This window comes from Oryzias melastigma, linkage group LG20 (assembly GCF_002922805.2).
Source record: "Oryzias melastigma strain HK-1 linkage group LG20, ASM292280v2, whole genome shotgun sequence".
NCBI lineage: Eukaryota > Metazoa > Chordata > Actinopteri > Beloniformes > Adrianichthyidae > Oryzias > Oryzias melastigma.
In genome coordinates, this window is record NC_050531.1 from 16,349,191 (window position 1) to 16,369,114 (window position 19,924).

At 36.3% G+C, this 19,924-nt stretch overlaps 1 protein-coding gene across 2 annotated transcripts in view; it reads left to right on the forward strand.

The window, feature by feature from the left end:
• Positions 1-19,924, forward strand: part of ahrra (aryl-hydrocarbon receptor repressor a) — a 75,618-nt gene that overhangs the window by 22,367 nt on the left and 33,327 nt on the right. Inside the window, exon 1 of one of the 2 annotated variants that reach the window (XM_036217415.1) lies at positions 16,372-16,454. The exons of the other annotated variant lie outside the window; for it this stretch is intronic. Within the exon in view, the coding sequence (XP_036073308.1) occupies positions 16,403-16,454 (52 nt within the window). The 5' untranslated portion in view covers positions 16,372-16,402. Of the gene's footprint in view, positions 1-16,371; positions 16,455-19,924 lie in introns of those variants that run through there. 2 annotated transcript variants of the gene reach the window in all.

The window sequence follows — 19,924 nt, forward strand, 5'->3', positions numbered from 1 at the left end:
AAAAAACAACCCTGGATTTAAATAGAGTGAACAATTTGCTGAACAATTTGCTGAAAAATTTGCATTTTGGGATATGAGACCATCATCTAAGCGCGTTCTTGAACGGGCATCAAATGACCGGTGTGCCCAATAAATCAGTCATTTTATTTTTATTTAGAGATTGAAATCTCCTCAAAGTCACAGCAGTTCGTGAGTCTCCAAACTTACAAGATGCACCAGGGTCGCCCAGAATGCTGCTGTGCCGTCTGACAAATTAGGCGTAATAAAACTGTCGTTCTGAGGTGTAACCCAGTTTTGGGCTGTCAGACATTGACTGGTCCAGCAGCAATTTCTACCAATGAAAAGGTGTTGATATGACAGCCTGCAGTGACGTTGAAAGCCCGGATAAATATAGCAGGCGAATCAAAGCTCAGTCAAACCCGTCCGTTGCTGCCACTCCATATCCGACTAATGAAAGCCCCAAAAAGCCTTTTCAGCACATCGTTTTTGAAAGTGTCCTGACGTATCTTTGTGTAAACTTTTCTTAGGATGAATTTTGCCTGTCAGAAAAAAGTCTCTTCAGAGTTGTGAAGTTTGTGCGCCTTAGATTACTCGCTTTTATTTTGAAAAATAAAAGGCGCTTCCTGTGTTTCCTCCAAATCAAAGCTAGAATTGAGAACAAACAGCTAATATCTGGAGACTTTTTGTGTCTTATGAGCAACAAGAAAGGAAATTCAGGGAGAAACTTTGGCGAGGAGGTGGGGAGGGGACCATAATAACATCATTGTGGCTGTTTGAAGTCGCATCAGGCCCGGTTCCCACATACAGTAAGTACAGGCTGTCTGCATGTCTACTGGCCTCTCACCACTCAAAGGCCACATTCATGGAGGCACTGCCGCCCTCACAGAGGGCAATTGGATCCACCAGATACCCTTCCCTTGTCACGCAATGTTGTGTAAACCCGAGGGAAAATGACCTCAATATGTCCCTAAACGAGTTAAGGGTGAAGACGCCTGCTCACATGTCTCTCCGGCATGATAATACGGCGGTTTCAGAAGTGTTCGCGCCATGGCAGCAGGCACCGATTGTCTTATGTCTGTCGGCCCTTCTCGCTTTAGCTGGTATTGCTTTTGGATTTCCGTGGAACGCTTAACAGATCATCCTTACCATCTGTTCAGCATGCAATCCTTTGTTTTGCATGCCAGTGCAAATTAAAGTTATTAGTTGTCTCAGAAGAAAAGAAAACATGTCAAACTTTAGAGAAAATCCACCGTTTAGTAGTTATTTTTGCAGCAAAAAAAAAGTTTTTCGCATAAAAATGACACTTTTTTGCAATAAATGCTTTAAATATAATATATTTCAAATCTTTTTTCCTTTTAAACTTCCATAAATTAGTTTAATTCAGCTAAACTTTGGTCTGGAGGCCTGTGCAACCTTATCCACTTTACCACTTCCTCCAAATTTACTTTTCTTTTTATCTCTTCGAAGTCTTAATTCCAACCCGCACTACTTTACTTACCACCTCTTATGATACACGGTATGATTTATTCATGCTTTTGACCATGGCTGGAAGACCCCTGCAACCAGGTCAACATGTCACGCAATACTTAACACCACAAAGGATTTGAGCGCAGCAGCGTGCTCTCGAGAGGTCGAGGTTGGGGGGGGCTGCAGGTTAAAGAGAGGTCGCTGGAAATAAAAGCAGATATGAAGAGAGCGGAACTGCTTTGCATTATTCATTGGACCATCACAACACCAATTCTCCATTCATCCATCGTTGGGCCAACATCGTTATGAAAATGTCAGATGGGCCAGCTCAAGTAGAAAACACTTAAGCTTGACCTAATTGGCTGATGATTGCTGACGGGGTTGAGGCTGCTGAGGGACTCAATTAACTGTGTTCCAGAGTTTCCAGAAAATACTATTTATATAAAAACGTAACGTGTTTGTCATTTGTTGAAAGATTGCATCTGTTTGTTTACTTATTCATAAACAACCAGTCGAATAATTCAACGTTTGATGCTAAAGTATTTATGGTGACATTACTGCAATGTCACCAAGTCTCTCAGAGAGATCTTAGGCCGACGTTTGTTTTCAAATGTAAGGTCTTAAAATACCTCCGCTGTCACTTTTTGACCTGCACGAACGCATGATCTTATCCTTTTTTTTTTGGTAGAGAAATAATGAGCTGTCAGTGTGCAGAAATGAGTGAAAGCATCTAGAGCGGAAGATTGTTGAGATCACAGCCTATCTGAGCAGCTAATGGGCTTTCTTGTAACACCTCCCTTGAGTTTGGTCAGCAGCTGGATGGATAGCAGAGACAAAACACCTGCCAAAAGTCTTCAGGGCTTTTTGGCAAGTCTGTCCTCCCTGCTACTTCAAGTCCTCCGCCTTCTCGTGCGAGCCCTCCTGACGAAATTCTCTGTCAATTTCCAGGCCATATTGAGGCTGGTTTCGTGGCCTCTGCTCCCCTTGCAGGTGATGTCATGACAAAAAACACAAACTGAGGCTTGATGAGCTGGAAAATCTCATTCCAGCTTGTAAAGAATTATTGTCCACAATGTGTAGAGTAAGTGTCAAGCTGTCGTTTTCGATTATACAGCGAGGGTGCTGGTAATAATATTTGAATTTAACAAGGTTTGTGTGTGCTCGAGCAGATCTGTGGATTTGCTCTGGCTTGGACCATTGACCACACAACAGGACTACAAAAACTTAGCAGGTCATCATGTTTTTTATAGGAGAATTTAGACGTACAGTTGAGTTCCAGAACCAAAAAAAAACGAAAAAAACAAAACAAAGTAAAAAAATGAAGCCAATTACAATCATTAGTGCTTTTTGTTTTACATAATTTGCTCTTAATTGGAAGTCTGGTGCTAACTTTAGACGGGATTTGCATTTGAAATAGGATTGCGGATCCATTGCAAGGCTTGACTTGTGTGGCTAAAACAGGAAAGCTGAAAATAGTTGAGCGCCAACTCATCAAATCCCTTAGTTCATTACCTACTTAATCTCATGACTGATTGTCAGAACCAACGAGAGGTCAGAGGTCATCTTTTGTTATATTGAAACTAGCCCCAAGTACAGTCGTCATATTATTTTTCCACAAAGTTAAAAGTTCTTGTAAGTTTGTGTTCAGAAATGAATGGAGTCTTGCTGGTGTAACCAGCCCCCTAATGGTTACTTTATGAAATGACATGGTTTCTCTCGTTCTGTTTGTAAACGTGCTTCAACACCAAAGTCAAAGAGTTGCCTCTTTCAAAGTCCATCTTTAAAATGTTCTTATTTTATTAATAAAATATATATACTTTAAATTGTTTAAAAAATAGCCTACAGTACAGTTTTCTTATGTAGCCAGAAAAAGGTAATTTTATTTAGAAGCGAATGGGAGCTGTTTTCCTTGTGCAACCAGCCTCCTAGTGGTTAATTAGTGAATTGACTTTTATTTGTAAACGTGCTTCAATACAAAAGAAGAGAATCCTTATTAATCCTGGAGATAATTCAGAGAGGAAGTCTTAGGGTTGCCTCTGTTTGTAGCATTTTTGATTCTAATCCTGCAAGAAAAAAAAATCTCATTTGGATAAAATTTTATCATAAAATATTTTCATAAACTCTTTTAAAAAATATGTCAAGTTGTCATAACATGCTGCTAAAAAAAAGGTAAAAGTTTTTGTAAGTATGTGTTCAGAAACTTATTTTGAAGTGAATGGAGCTTGATGGTGTAACTGCCCCCCTAGTGGCTACTTAGTGAATTGACCTGTTTTCACTTCTTTCTATTTGTGAACATGCTTCAATGCGGAAGTCAAAGTTGCCTCTTTTTCTAGTGACTTTTTTCACATTTTTCTAATTTTTTTCAAGTACATTTTCATCAGACCACACAGAACAAAATAATAATTCACTCATATAACATTTGGATTCAGAGGAGAAAAAAAATAAGCATTTATATATCTAGCTTTCAAAAATGTTTTAGGTGAATTTAAGCCTGCAATGCATTTTAGCAAAGATCCTTTATATTCAGCTTTATTTTTCTATCAGCTCCCATCCAGACAGCTAAAAAAGTCTGTCTAACAGAGGACTTTTGTGAGAATTTCAAAGTAATTTACAAATCCAGCGAATTGAATGAGTCTTTTGTTTCTCTGTCCGTTCAGTTGCTGGCACAAGCTTCCTCTTTGCCCCTCGGTCTCCTTTTCTGGCTCCCTGTCATCCCCGGTTACTGTATTTTCCTCCGTCGGCTATTCTGCCTGTGCAAAGGTGATGAGAGGATGTAGAGGTGTAGGGAGAGATCCATCGATGTGTATCCTGCTGTCGTCTAATGTCTGTGTTTTGTTGTGAAATTGATTTTACAACCCTCCCACAAACACACAAACAAACAAACAAACAGCAGGCACCTCATATCCATATGTGGTTTATGAGGTGAAGAATGTGTGATCTAACACTCGCCACATCAATCGAGATTTTCTGAATGATTTCTCCCCCAAAGGAGACAGTCAGAAGAATGTGACCTTTATAATGAATTTACTGTGTACTTGTTTTGTGTGCGCTGAAAAAAAAAAAGAAAAAAAAGTAGCATGTCTCCTTTAGCGTTCTGAAAGCAGTGTTTAATTATTTAGAATGAGTGGAGTCAGAGGTTAAATCACACTGGTGTTGTGTTTCCCCCCTTCCGCCACAGGTTGCATGTGTGTTTTCCAGCAGCTGAGGAGCGCTTTAAGCGCGGGAGCCAAAAATAGACACGCTGACCCTTAAAAGTCTGTAACATGTTGTGGCTGCTGGGGGAAAGAGGCATTCTGTCTCTTTAAGACAAGTGTGCGCTGTAGTGGAGCGTAGTCCCGCCGTGGTACAGTGTGTGTCCATGTGTGTGCAAGTGTTCTGTGTGTGTGTCAAAGCTGACTGAGCGAGGCAAGAGGTTGCGTGACTACAGCAGACGAAGCTTTGACCTCAGAAAAGTGGTTATGAAAACGATCCGTGGAAGCGAGCGGAGAGAGAGACAGGGAATGAGAAACACAGGGAGAGAATCAGGAAAGGTCTGCACATAGGATTGTGTGGATTGTGAGTCATCCTGTAGAGAGAGATGTGATGTAGGTATTCCTGAAGGGGCAAATGCACTAAGTGAACTGTCAGGCACTGAACGCGGTGTGGTCCACTTTGAGATGTCCTGCTTCTTCTTCTGTACTTAGAGCGTTTCAGCAGAGTTGTCAGAGGGCGCGACACTAAAGGTCAGTTCACACCAGGGAGCCGATAACAGGCCTGAACAGAAGAAACACTAAAAAAGAAAAAGGTAAAAGCCTGAGCAGGAATAAATTTCCCTTGGGGAAAACAAATACAAAAAATAAAACAAATATGGAGATTATATTTTATTGAGCTCTGGACATGATATTTAAAAAATATAAATTGTTACATCAGATAATAATTTGTAGTAAAAAATTAGTATTTTGTGACCACGAATTAGCATTTCATGTACACAAATTGGTAGCTACACATTAACATTTGTTTTTGGCATTTTGTGGGAGGAGATTTGGATTTTGTGACTGCAAATTAGTATTTTGTTACCACAAATGACAATTTTATTAGTATTTTGTGAAAACAAATTGGTTATTTTTAGCTTCAAATGTGCATTTTATTAGCATTTTGTGGTCACTAATGAGATTATTTTTAGCACTATGTGTGCAGAACTTAGCATTTCAAGTACACAAATTAATAATTTGTAGCCACAAATGAGATATGTGACAAAAACATTGTTGTGTAAATTAATTGGTAATTTGAGGATACAAATTCACTTTTATTAGCATTTCATGTGCATAAATTAGTATTTCATGAGCCCAAATTAGTATTTCATGTGCATAGATTAGTATGTCATGTGCACAAATTAGCCTTTCTTGTGCACAAATTAGCATATCATGTGCACAAATAAGCATTTAATGTGCACAAATTAGTATACCATGTGCACAAATTGGTATGTCGTGTAAACAAATTAATATTTTGTGGCCACAAATGAAACATTTTGTGTGCACAAATTGTTTTTTTGTGTGCACAGTTATTTTTTAGCCACAAATTTGCATTTTATTACTATTTTCTGAGCACAAATTAGCATTTAGTGGCCAATTTGCAAAAAAATTGCAAAATGAGCAAAAACACTAATTTGTGCATACAAAATCATAATTTGGGCTCACAAAATGCTTCTTTATTGTGCACAAAATACTAAGTTATGCACACAAAACCCCAAATTGTGCCACAAAATGCTAATAGGTGCACACAAAATGCAAAATTCTTGTGACGAAAGAGTCTTTTTGAACGTGCTTTTTTTTTCATCTTTTCATCACTGCCTTAATTTTTAACAAAGACATCAGAAAGGTTGCTAATGTCATAAAGACAATTATTAATTTAGATTAATCTGTGGCCCCTTGACTTTGGGTTAAATTCTAAAAGCTTTTCCCTATAGAAATCATATTTATAGCCGAGCTGGAAAACTCGCCTCTTTTCCCTTCAGCGGTTTTTTATTATTTAAAGCTTTGGGCTGTTGGCTTGACCTGTTACTGTGCTGGTGTCACTTTGACATCAGACCCCACATAATGAATTTTTTACTAACCAGGCTGCTTTTAGTGAAGTTCAAGAGGTTGTTTGAATCATGCACAAGCCATAAAAGTTTGTGCTTTAGATGTTCTTTCAAAGGTTTTTCTAAACTATTACTATAGTTCTATTTCTCTAGAAGAAGATCACATGACACCATTCATTTTTAAAGAGTAAAAACTTTACCGCAGCACACTTCACTCTTTGAACTTGTCAAGTGAGCTTCAAACCTAAAAACAGAAGTGTTTATTTGTGAAAAGTTAGTAATTTGCTTGAAAAGAGTTTAAATAAATAGATGGAAGATTTTAAAAAAATAGTTTGATTTCAATGTTTTATTTTGGCATTTAAAGCTCAAATATTTGCAAGTTCACACAGAAAAAATAGATTTGTTTGTAAAAGCAGTTTTCTATACTTTTTACATATATTATTTTTTTATCAGCAATTTTAGAAATCAATCTAAAGTAAAAATAAGCCATAAAAAACATCTTATTCCTCTAAGAGATTCAGTTAGACATTAAAAATAAAGCAGTGGGATGTTTTTTCTTGCTCACAACAGTCTGTATATTATATTCAATCGGCTGTCACATGTTTTGAAGTTTGCAAACACGCTTGGATGTTAGTAATTGCTGGCTTTTTTAACCTTAAAACGCTTTTATAACAATGAAGAGGAAGTTAGGCAAGTCGTTTTGTTTATTAAAATGAGAAATCGACATCCATCTTGCTTTCAAAGTATTCTAAAATGTTACTTAAAACTTATGCAAAGTCTGCAAGCAGCATATGTAATAAAAGTTTGATATCACCAGGGAGGACAAACACATTATGGTGTGATGGAGATTGCGTGTGACCAGTAATACTGGCCTTCAAAGAGCACAGAGGAGCACATTGTATCCCTGCATGAGTCGCTCAACAAGGACAGCAGCGGGAAGGGGAAGAGGTGGAGGGAGGCTGGAAAGGGCTGAGGGTGATGGAGATGGGGGGTGGAGGGGAAAGGGTGCATGAGTCTGCATCATGACAATTGTGATCTTTGTTTTGGATAAGGCTGCCAACTCCTAGGATTTTTGGGGGAAAACACAAAAGGAGAGGCTCATTTTTGGCCCTCCCAAACAGATAAATACAAATAATACAAATAAATAATATATGATTAGCTTAGAGGCCATCATTTCTGCAGTTCCTGTTTTTTTAGCATCAAAATTTTTGAGTTTAAAGATTATTTAACAAAAAAAGATTTTTCAGAACTAGTTTTAAAATAGTTGCAAAATGTACAAGTTAAACTACTAGCAGGTGTAGATCGTCAAACAAACCACTAATCTTATACTTTAAGGAATGTAATACCTGCAATACAATTTTTATGTAAAAAAATAAACTTTAAAACTAATTTCAAATGTAGAGCACAAAGAAATCTCTAAATAAATATAAAAACAGACTGGTACCGCTTAAACAAAAGTTACAGTGACGACGCTGACTCCCAACCTTGTTCGAAACATAAAAAAAAAAAGACAGTCTGAAACCACTACACGTTAGCCACGATAGTGTATTCACATCTAACCTTGTTTGCAACTTGTAAAATAAGTAGACTGACATTTTAACAGAAAATCGCTTCAACATCAGTAAACACAACCAGAATGTATCCAAATACACGGCGCTCTGGATTATTAGATTTTTTTATTTTAAAAAATTAAGGCTTAGAAGTGCAGCTTCTAGTGCAGAAAATGCAATAAAATACCTTTTTATGACAAAAAGCATAAAATTGTTAGAAGAATGTAAACACACAAGGCAAAAAAATCAAAAATATTCCATTAGATGCTTTTTCAGAATAGAACAAAAATGCAAGCTAAATGTTAATGGGGATTTATGTGGATTAAGCCCCATTTTAACCCAACTTGTCGTCTCCTATGGTCGTCTCACCTGTTGGCAAGCAGCCACTCTGCCTGTTCCAGCCTGTTGAAACATGGCTGCCTCTCAACCTGACTCAGCTCTAAGTGTTTATTTATGCATGTTTTAATAGGCTGGTTCTCCAGTTCCCGCTACTCTCACAAGCACCACGTTAACTGTCTCCAACCACGCTAAGGTGTTGGGGCACAAAGATACAGCAACAGCTTGTTCCTGTGCATGCTGGGAATTCATGTTCAAGAGTACAAATCCAGGGATATGGCAGTTCACTTTCAGATGATATACGTACAAACCGTTAACAATGCATGTTTGAATTTTCACATCAGAAATCTGGAAATTCTTTGCAAAAACAGTAGCTGAGAGCTGAGTATTTCATGGCGGGCGAGGCAGGTCTGTGTCAAAACTTTCAGAAGGGATTGCCCTCCTAATCTGTGACGTGTAAAACTACCGATCTGGTTGTTGCAGAAGTGCATTCCAAAGACTCTGAGGGTGGCTCCGTTTCGGGCCTGTTCCTACAGCCATGAAGTCCAAGGGGTCAAAAAGTTATCTGAAGTGAGGGCTTGATGTCTGGAGGATTATTTCTCTTGACTGGCTGCTGCATCTTCATAAACAGTTTACATTAAAGGGTCAAGAGGAGCCTTCAACATCAACATCGCTGATGTTAGATTCTTATTAGAGATGCAGAGGGGTGGAAAGCGCCTCAGGCCTGTCAGCAATAATGAATCCTGATTTTCATGGCATTTGTTTCAAACGTAGACGTCACGTGGAACGTTACAGACCCAGAAAGGGCACGGACAGTTTGTCCTGCAGTTCTAGACCTTATCATTGTAACAGCGGTGATGTTTTCTGAACAGAATTAATAGCTTCTTTCCGCTTCCAGACAAAGACGGCAAACTCCACTGTGTGTGTTTGTTTGAGTGTGGGGTATCGTTTCCCTGCTGGTGCAGCATGACTGTTTTGCCCTCCTCTGCAGGGTCAATATTTACAGTTCATCCTCTTCCGCAAAGCCCCTCTGTCACAGCGACTCAGCGTCTCTCCCTGCCTCTTTCCTCTCCTGCTTCTCCCCTCTGCGTGCTGGTTGTCACATTGACTGTATGTCTCAATGGTTGAGTGGGATGGAGGCCAATTGTGGCTTGTTTTGAGCGCGCGGGGGCATCCTGTAGTAGCCGAGAGTCACCCATTCCGTATGTGCATCCTCTCACAATCGCTTGTGCAAATACTACATGCAGTGATTCATTCTCTGAACAGGATCCTCTAGAAAGGTGGTGTTCAATGCTGTTTGCTTTTCTGTCTCTTCTCTCAACAATTTGATGAAGTTCATCCAATGAGAACAGAGATCTGAGCATCATATTGCAAAAAAACAAAATAAATTGTTCCCTTAAAAAACATTTTTTGGCCAGAAATTAGTATTTTGTGCACAAAAATTAGAAACTTGTTGTAAAAAGTGCATTTTCTTAGCACTTTGTGGGCACAAAGTGGGATCTTTTGGGAAAACCTTTAATTACTGTGGGCACAAATTAGTATTTTGTGTACAAAAATGTGCATTTTTTGGCCAGAAATTATTATTTATGGGGCCCAAATTTAGATTTTGTGCAAAAAAAAAGGTATTTTGTTTTCACCAGTTGGCATTATATCTGCATTTTGTGAGTTCACATAACCATTTATGCACATAAATTGATATTTCGAGGTCACGAAAGACCGTTTTATTAGCATTTTATGGGTACAAATTAGCATTTTTGCACACAAAGTACTATTTTGTGGCCACATATTTGTCATTTTTAGACACTTCTTTTTAATACAGATTGTATGCACACAAATAAGTATTTTATGTGCACAAATAAGCATTTAGTCTCAACAAATTAGTATTTTGTGTACACAACATGGTATTTTGTGGCCCCAATATACTAATTAATGCCCAAAAAATAGTAATTTGTGCCCAAAAATGACTAATTTGCCGACTACTTTGCTTGCAAAAATGCGACTTTGTGGCCACAAAATGCTAATAAAATAATAATATATGACCTCGAAATATCAATTTGTGTGCACAAATGCTGTAAGATTGCGGAATAATAATGTATGTGCACAAAATTTCACGTTTCTGGCCACTAAATATTAATTTAAAGGAAGCATTTATAATTTTTTTAAGTCATGTCCAGTGCCCTGAAAATATGCTACGCTATATATTAAATAGAAATTGTGATCTAAATTTAAGACCATAATAAACCCACATTACTTAGAATTTTTGACTTAACCAGCCCCCAAAAATATATATAAAACTGATTTTTTTAGCTTTTCTTTCATAAGGCAGTGTAGGCTAAAATCTGGATCTTTTTCAGGACACGTCAACTGATCTTAATATCATTTTAAGTTAGTCATTCTAAATCACTCATGTCATGTTCCAACAGCCCTATCCAGGTCAAACATAAAACAACTCAGTGATGCCAGGAGTTCTGGACTGAAAAGTAAGGAAACTGGCTGGTGTTCCCCCTTCTGCTTTTACTTGTAGTGAACATAAAATGTCACATTTTTATATTTTTTATTTCCAATAAAAATATAAGAAAGACCCAAGAATGTGTTGTTAAATTTATTCACATTATTCGTATATTACATTCATTATATTTTGACTTTATTCATATTGGAGGCTGTGCTTCAATCAACACCTTTTCAATCATTCTTTATTTGCATGGTTCTTTATTGCCCTGTGGGTTTTTTACTGAAATATTTACATTAACATATTTACAAATGCCTGAAATGTATTTAGATGCATTTTTCAAATAACGTACTGATTTATAGGTTATTTTTTAGGTGCATCATCTCTTGTGTTTAGGCTACTTGTTATTATAAAAATGTGCTTACATTGTTTCATTTATAATAGATTTACATTAGAGGTTAGCCAAATGCCTTTTTCAGACCTTTAGAAGCAACTTTTAATGTTTTTTGCGCCTCCTTTAATATGCAGTTTTACGTTTTTAAAACCATTGATCATTGCATTTATTCATATGATCATTTAACCAGTTATTTTGATGCTTAGATCAATTTATTTTGGAGTAAATTGGTCACTTCTTTCATGTGTTTTTGTGTTCTTTTAGCCAAATATCATCTTTTTAACCCAAAAACAGCCAAAATGCAACAGTCGATATTTAAATATTGGTATTTTTTTCTGTCTTTTTTTTCCACACATCGATGGACCAGCATTACAACGTTGTGCTAGTTTGACAATTTCAGTAGAAAAACCGACTTCCTGTCCCCCCATGCCCGATTTAAAAGACTGAACACGGATGAGGCAGGAGGTGGGAAAGAGGCTTCAACACACCGTCACACAATGGGATGGTTTCCCTGCGCCCCTCAACAGGATGCTGTCTATTTATGCACACAATCAGAAACGCAGAAAGACTCAGATCAGACGATCTAAACATGCTGCTTTAATTTCATTTACTACTGTTGGCTTTTCTCATATAGAAAAAATAAATTCACTTCAGATTCTGAACTGTAATTTACTGGGTGATGTTTCACTTTCTCATTAACTTCAGATTTTCTGTAGAAATCTTGTTATAAAAAATATGACTCAAATGAGGATTTCCTGTAAACCGCAATTTTTCCATATTTTTGTTCTGCTTTCCTTGAAATGAACCACATTTCGAATGAAAAAAAAAGTATTTTATATAACATAAAACGATGAGTTTAAGTAAAATCTTCTATATCAAATGCCAAAGTTTAATAAAACTCACTTTCCCACATGGTAATCCCATACCAACAAATATTTTTCCTTGGTGCCTGAGCTTGCAGAACTTTGTTTGACTTGTTTATTCACAATGTCTCTTTTTGAAGATTTAGTCATGCTCGAGGCTGATCTGCACCAAAACAGTGTAAACAGTGTTTCTAGGTAAGGATACTTTTGTCTGCGAGGAGTGTATCTGCAGAGCAGCCCGGTGTCTGGCTGCCAGCCACTCGAATGTGGAAGTGATTTATGGAAATTGCACTAAACAGATTGCCTATAAGAAGCAGTCACATGTTTCTTATCAAACAGTGGACTGCTGTAGTGCATTATTCCAGTCTGATTGGCCATCGCCGTACTATCATCACATCTGTTTGTCTAAGATCTTATTTCTGGTTATTTCTCTTCTTCTCGCTGTCTGATCGTTTACGATCTATTTAAGATCTCAAAGTGTGTCAGGAGAAACTCAAATTCTGACCGTTTTCTGCACAAATGCTCCTTTGGGGTTACAAAAAGAAGGAGGGATAAAAAAAAAGAAAGAAAGCTCGACTTTACAGTGAATAATATGACTTCGTTCCCATTGCGTGCCACGGTTTGTTTTCCATGCTGGCCACATGTTTGGCCTTTGCATAACTGCTCAGATGTGGTTTGTAAATCATGGAGAATTTTGTGCAGAGGTGTTGCTGAGTGCTGGTTTGAGTCCTTTGACATGCACCTTCAGGCCAACTGCCCTATTTTATTAAAAAATAAAATGCTAATTTTCAATACTGGGAACTCTCAAATGCCGAAAGAGATTAAAAAATTCAACAGTAAATATCCAAAAAAAAAAAAACCTTTTTCTGTAGTCATTTCACATCTGGATGAGGGTCTCTAACTGTCCTAAATGTGGGGGCTGCAGCTCAATTAAAGTCTAATTAAAGGGCCAGGCCGTGAAAACAGGGAAGCCTTTGTACTGCTGTTTGCACAGGTGGTGTGCATCACATGTTGTGCTGGTGTCAAGTTTATACATCAAGGCTGCACACACGAACTTTTGCTTATGTACTGTACACTCACTTTCCTTCTAAAGCGAGCCGGGTGGAGGCTCTTGCTTATATCTGTTCTTTCTCCTTTGCTGTATTTATTTTGCTCTGTTGAAAATGGACTGTTGAACCGTTAAGCTGCTTGCATAGTGAAACAACAGCCTTTTTTGGGGGATGTAATGAACACAATGAGGGTTAAGTCTAATTTTTGGCACCAGCTAGTATTGTATTTTCATTTATATAATGAGTTACATCTAAAGGTTTATGAATAGGTATGTTTGAGGTCCAGTATGTAACATCACTACTCTCTTTTCTTAGCTGCTTTAGCCTATCTATCCTAAAATAAAACTCCTAATCCTGTAAAGTCAGATATGATCGAGAAATAAAGATATTATTATAGAAATGTTCAACATAAAGGAAAGAACCATTGATAGTCTGGCAGGTCTGATAAAGTGTATAAAATTACTGTTTACATTGGATAAAAACATTCACAGTACAAGACGCAACATCAATGAATGGTCTATTTTTTTACAATAACTCCCAACTTTTTTTGCAACTTGTAAAAAAACAAGTCTGATATTTTTACAATCTTACCTCTCAAAATTGCTTTGACATCAGTAAGTACAACCAGAATGAATCAATAAGGTGCTCTGGACAATAAGGTGCAATGTTGGTTTATTTTTTTAAGAAAATTAATCTTTTTTGGTGGGACTTGTAACGCAGAAAATATGGTAGATTGTTTCTTATTCACTTTGGAACATAAGGAGATTTAAATCTTTCTGAGGGATTCTTTTTGTCAGAGCTAAAGTCACCCTGATCCAAAATAAATCCCAAACAGCTAAAGACATTCTCATAAATATTGCACTCTTATTCAAAATTTGCAGCTCCGTTCATATCAGGACAAATCAGATTGGAGGAAAAAAAAATAATATGTCTCAAAATAGAACAAAAATCTTGACTGCCATTGCACATCTAGAGCTGCAAATACCAGCAGTAGCTGGTACCTCCTCTGGATTAACCCTCTAACACTGGAGATGTCACTGGCAACACTTGACTAACACATGCTCTTTGACCGATCATAACAGCTGATTCAGACGAAGAAAAACAACTTTGTATGTTGGCTTTGCAACATTTTACGCTGATAAAGTGACAGAATTAGCTGATTGATTGTGTAAATATTTCACTAGTGTTGCTAATTAACACAAGGCTGTTTTTCTCTGCTTCAAAAACCGCTGGAATTGTGTTAATTGCGTCACTGTTGAAGAGTTATTGTATCCCAACACTGGAGCTAAGGCTCCTGTGTTAAAAGGTTAATATTGTCATGCTAAGGCAGCTCCAGCTACAGAAAAAACAATGTTTTGCTAGCTATTTTTTAAATAGTTGGATAGGTTCAAATATCTGTGTTGACCTATATATATCATAAATCATCTTTACTTACTGCAAATGCAGAGTGTTGATAGCCATTTTAGCTAACTAGTTATTTTTTTCTGAATAAAAACGCATTCAAAACAGCAGATTCCGTATATTAAATACATTTTTCAGTGTTCAAAGTGGAAGCCAAAATCTGTTTTCCTGCTCAAAATGATAATGTTTCAGTGAAAACAGTTTAGTAATGGAGCTCCAACCCTGCTGGAGCATCAGGTTGCTGTTTTTTAATGCTCAAAAAGTCAACCACAACACACACACAGACAGGGTTCACTCTGGTTTTTCTTGTTTGAGCTCCGCTCTGTTACAGACTGACCACCCACACGGTAAGCAGATCATCCTCAACATATGAGTTTCATCAGCCGACCCTGATTTTTCACTTCAAAAGCACATTAGTCTTCAGGCCATGACAAAATTACAGGAACATCCTGCATTCATCCACCGTCCTGCATGTTGCTGTAAAGACATTCATGTTGCATCTCCTGTTTACATGTGATAAGTATGATTCTGAGTCTCAAAACTGCTGCAGAGGCAATACAGGCAGCCTGTATTTTCCTCCTGACACACACCATGTGGAGAATGCCGGATTGATCTTATCCAGATGAGGGTGGTTTTAGCAAGTTCTCATGTGGTCATGGCAGAAGCAGGCACAGACTTCATCGGGATGACAGGTGAAATAAATGCTTGAAATCCATTAACCCTTTTCATGCTGAAAACTTTCACTTAATTGTGTACAGCCTCCGTTATTTGCTTTACTTAAGTTCTTATCAGATGTAGGTGTGTGCAAAGACTTTACTTAACTTGAAAGACCTCACAATACCTGGGATTTTTGAGGATTTACTGGCAGACGTTAGGCGGATTTACATTTCTCCTGCTTCCATATAGGTGTTCACATGCCTTCATTCTCATGGCAGATTCCAGATAATCCTGGAAACGTAAAGCTCTGCATAACGTATTTACATGTGTTATATTTACACAAGTATATAAACTATTTTCTGGAAACAACTTTCATTTTTTGGTTGTTTAAATTTGTAATTTTTTAACTTTTGAATTTTTTTTAAGGAAAAAAAATCACAATTTTTTTACAAATAGTTTTTAATCTAAAGCTTGTAAATATTCACATCCAGATCATCAAAAATCATCTGGATAAAGTTATGGCTTTTAAAGTTTTGTATCCAGCAAGATCTATCAACTAATAAAGAGTAAAGAAAATCGTTCATAAAAAGAAGCTCTTTCCAAATGCACACTTGTTGTTTACATGCTCTAATTCCCCGAATAAACAATACTTTTTTGTGTATTTTCCTCAGAATATGACCCCATTCAGGCTCATTTGAATGTAAATATCAGTGTGCATGTAAATAGTCACTGATCCCAATGCTTCAGAGGAAATTTAGAAAACATTGTCGGTAAAACACAAAACACTCGGATTTGAACCAATAGACTTAGAGCAGTGCAACATGCATCTTAAAAGTTTTACAAGTGTTGCCTAATAAAGATCAAATAAGATCACATTCCTGGCCTATATAGTGTTTGTTTTGCACCATTTTAATCTAGAAATCAAATTCCACATAAAAGACCCTGAAATACTTCATTTCTTCATTGGGGCACTGATAAAGTATACCCAAATTGTCTAAAATATCTAAATATTGACTATTTGAAGTGATTTTAGTGAACTTTGTCATATACAAATTGTGTCCTAAACCAAATAACTTGTGCTTAACTCTCTGAGAGGAGGAAATTTTACATTTACATTTTTTCTTTTTTACTGGTAATTTCAGATGGGGGGTGTGAGGGGAGACGAGCATGTAAACAGATGGATGATGGGAAGTGGGGTCAGGGGTGCTCTGTCCCACCTACAACTCAAGGTAATTTCTATTGACATACTGCCTATCTGCAGAAATTATGTCCAAGCAAAATAGATTCTTAGAGTTTGGCTAAAAATGGCATAATCATTATTTAAAAACCACTGGGAACGCTTTTACAATGGATCAAAAGCTGATTGCAGTGGGACTTTAATGTTGATTACTTTTAATTATTGTCCTTGTTTTCCTGTTTCCACATTGGATGATGTCATTCCGGTCTTTTGTTACAGCTGCTTTTGTCATCGGAAATCCGTTTTACAGTTACAGAATCAGCATTGTTTTGTAATTTATGACTTTAAATCAAAGCACAAAAAAAATGCACACTTTTATAGCATAAAATAGTAATGCAAAAATGATGAATTCTTTATCATTTCTTTCTAATCTGATCAGTTATGCTACTTCCTGTCTGTACTTCTCCTTGTTTAGTCACGAACAGAAACTGAATTTCTGATTCAATTTGAATACTTACAAATGTAATCTATGTTCCAATAGAACAATGACACAAACTGAACAAAGAGATAAAATACAAGAGCAGACATCTGTTAACCCCTTACAGCGATTTATCTTATTTTAACCCTGTAAAGTCCACCACATCAAATCAGATCAATTTTATTTATAAAAAAAAAACACTTCATGAACGTGTGCAGCTTGAAGCACTTGACAGTCAAAACAGAAACAGACAATAAATTAATAAATAAAAAAAAGAGAAAGAAACCCAGTTCACCCTAAACCCACTCCACCCACATCAAAGATTTGACAAAAAAATGTAATATAGTTTTTTGGAATCAAGATGTATTTTAAGCCATTTAAAAATGTTGCAATAACCTATCTTATGAGATCTAGATCGTATCCGTTTTGAGACGCTGTGTTATTGTTTTTTTTTCTTAAAACAGTGTTAATTTAAAATATTGACATGAGAGTACATATTTTTAACATGGTTTAAAGTCATTACAAAGAAATAACTATCAACTAATTTTGCATTGTTTCAATACAACAAGTAGTCATTAAAAAAAAATTATAACAATAAATAAGTTATTCTCACCATTAAGTCTTGACAGTTGGAAAAATGTTTTCCCACCAAAAGTGTTATTGAGAGTTCATGGAGGCAGCCATTTTGAAATGAGCATTAAAAGCTCTTCTACTGCCCCTAGTGGAATGTTGATGAACTACAGGGAAGAAAAGATGAACCATGTTATAAACAATGAGTTTTTAAGGAAAGTTAAAGAAATAGGGGTCTCATAAATTCATCTATCAGCTATATTCAAATGGTTTAGCGCTAAGAGTGAGAAAATCTGATTTGATCTTATTTCTTTTGGAAATTGTTATTTAGGTATTTTCACAAAGCATGAATTAATTGTAAGTTGGGAGTCACTATCTGACTCTCAGGGGTTACAGACTTTCTAAATTGATTTTTGAAGTTTCCAAGATTGGGTTGAAAACATGTATATGTATTTCTAAGCCTTTGTAATTTTGTATTTTATAACATTTTTATTGTTGAAGGGCTGTACAGTGGTGTAGTGGTTAGCACTCTTCCCTCATAGTGAGAAGGTCCTGATTTAAATCCTGTGTGGATCTTTTCTGTGTGGATTTTGTACAATCATGGGTCTTCTCCGGGGATTCCAGTTTCCTTCCACTGTTCAAAACATGCTTTATAGGTTCATTGGTGTCTTAGGTTACTTAACGAAAATTTCCTTTTTTTTTCTGTTAAATCTACATTTTTAACAAAAATTAACTGCAAATCATGTAGTTACTTTTTTGTTGCAAAATAGGCTAATTTCTCAGTGACATTTCCTAGCACTATGATGATAAAAGTAACAGTTAATACGTTGAGAAAGGAGTTCTTTTAACCAAAGAAATGCAAAAAGTATTTTGTAAACTGACATTTTTTACTGTATCTATAAAAAAGTACATGAAAGTAGCTCAAAACACTTGTAGCTGCACTTTTCCATCATGTACGCAAATTGCAGATGCAGATCTTCCAAATCAGCTTTGGCAGCTGTGGACAAACGTGTTGGAAGAAATTTAAACTAAACTGTTGTCTGGGTGTTGTGTTCATTCTTTAATAAAATTGTGTAATTAAAGCTAAATCTATCACTGATATGCTAACATGTGGTTAGAAAAAAACAAAACAGCGTGCCAGACCGCTCTGGGTTTAGAACAAAATCCCAGGTCTGCAGGATCCACTAAACATCACAGTGAAATCTAAAGCATGTTTGAGAAACATCTGGAATTCTCTCCGATTCTCCTTCACAGCTAAAGCTGGGGAGGCTTACTCCTTCCTCCCAACACATACTTGTTCATGTTTTACTGTCCGACGGGGGGAAAAGGCGTTCAGTCTTTGTTCTTTTTAATGACAGTTCCCACTCTGAGCTGTCTTAACTGTTTCCTTTATATCTATCGTTTTTGGCCCAATAAAATAATTCTGTTTTTTTTTTCTTTTTCCCATTTGCTAGTATAATCGGAAACACAGCTTTAACACCCTTTTTAGGCAGCATTTGGCTTCCAGTCTAGAGATTCTTTCTTAAAAGCCACTTAAAAGTATATTTTTTTTCTTCTTTTTTTAAACAATATATGGATATTTTTGCAAATATTAGTCATTGAGGTTCTGCATCACTTAAAACACCAACTTTCATATATTGTAAAACAATATAAAGTGGTATAAAGTGCTATCATGGGAAACATTTTAACCATGACCTTTAATTAATCAATATATCTTTATTTTTTTGAGAAACTTCATTTTGATATATTTTCATTTAAATTTGTCACATTGAGGCGCAGTAAAAGATCAATGCGTTTCACTAGGTATCAAACAGTCCAGTTTTGTGAAAAACAATTAAAAAATAACTAAATTAAAGTACTAATAATTATTTTTTTGTAATTGATCGTGGTATAAGCGGGATAATGCTCTCTGAGGTGTGCATTATCAGAAACGGAATGGACTATAGGCTTCGTCCTTTAATTTATGATAATGGACATGTTTTCTGGAATTATTCTTTACATAATAGATTATAGTTATAGATTAAAAATGAGAATAATGTGATTTAAAAAAATAATGTGGTAATTTGTCATATCCGACTCATTCCTGACGCAAGTCGTTTGATCACGCCAACCTCTAACCTGAAATCACTAGGCTAGCATAGTAAACCAAATGCTATTTGGAAAGTTTCCTTTGACAGGAAACAGAAGGAGAGATTTCAAAATAAAAGAAATCTGCATTTAACAGACAAATATGGATTTATAGCGATAATGATACATAATATAGTGTAAGTATGATGCTGCTTATAAAGTTGGTAAAACTGAGGATCCATGTTTATTAATATATTTAGAAAATATATTTTAGCGACTTTTTATTTTTTTTTTTCATTATGCTATTTTTATTTTTTTGTATTTATGCGTTGTACCTTGAAAGATGGATGAGGCAGAAACCTCCACTTTTAACGGTTGCTACAGATAATTTAAGGAACAAATAAAGT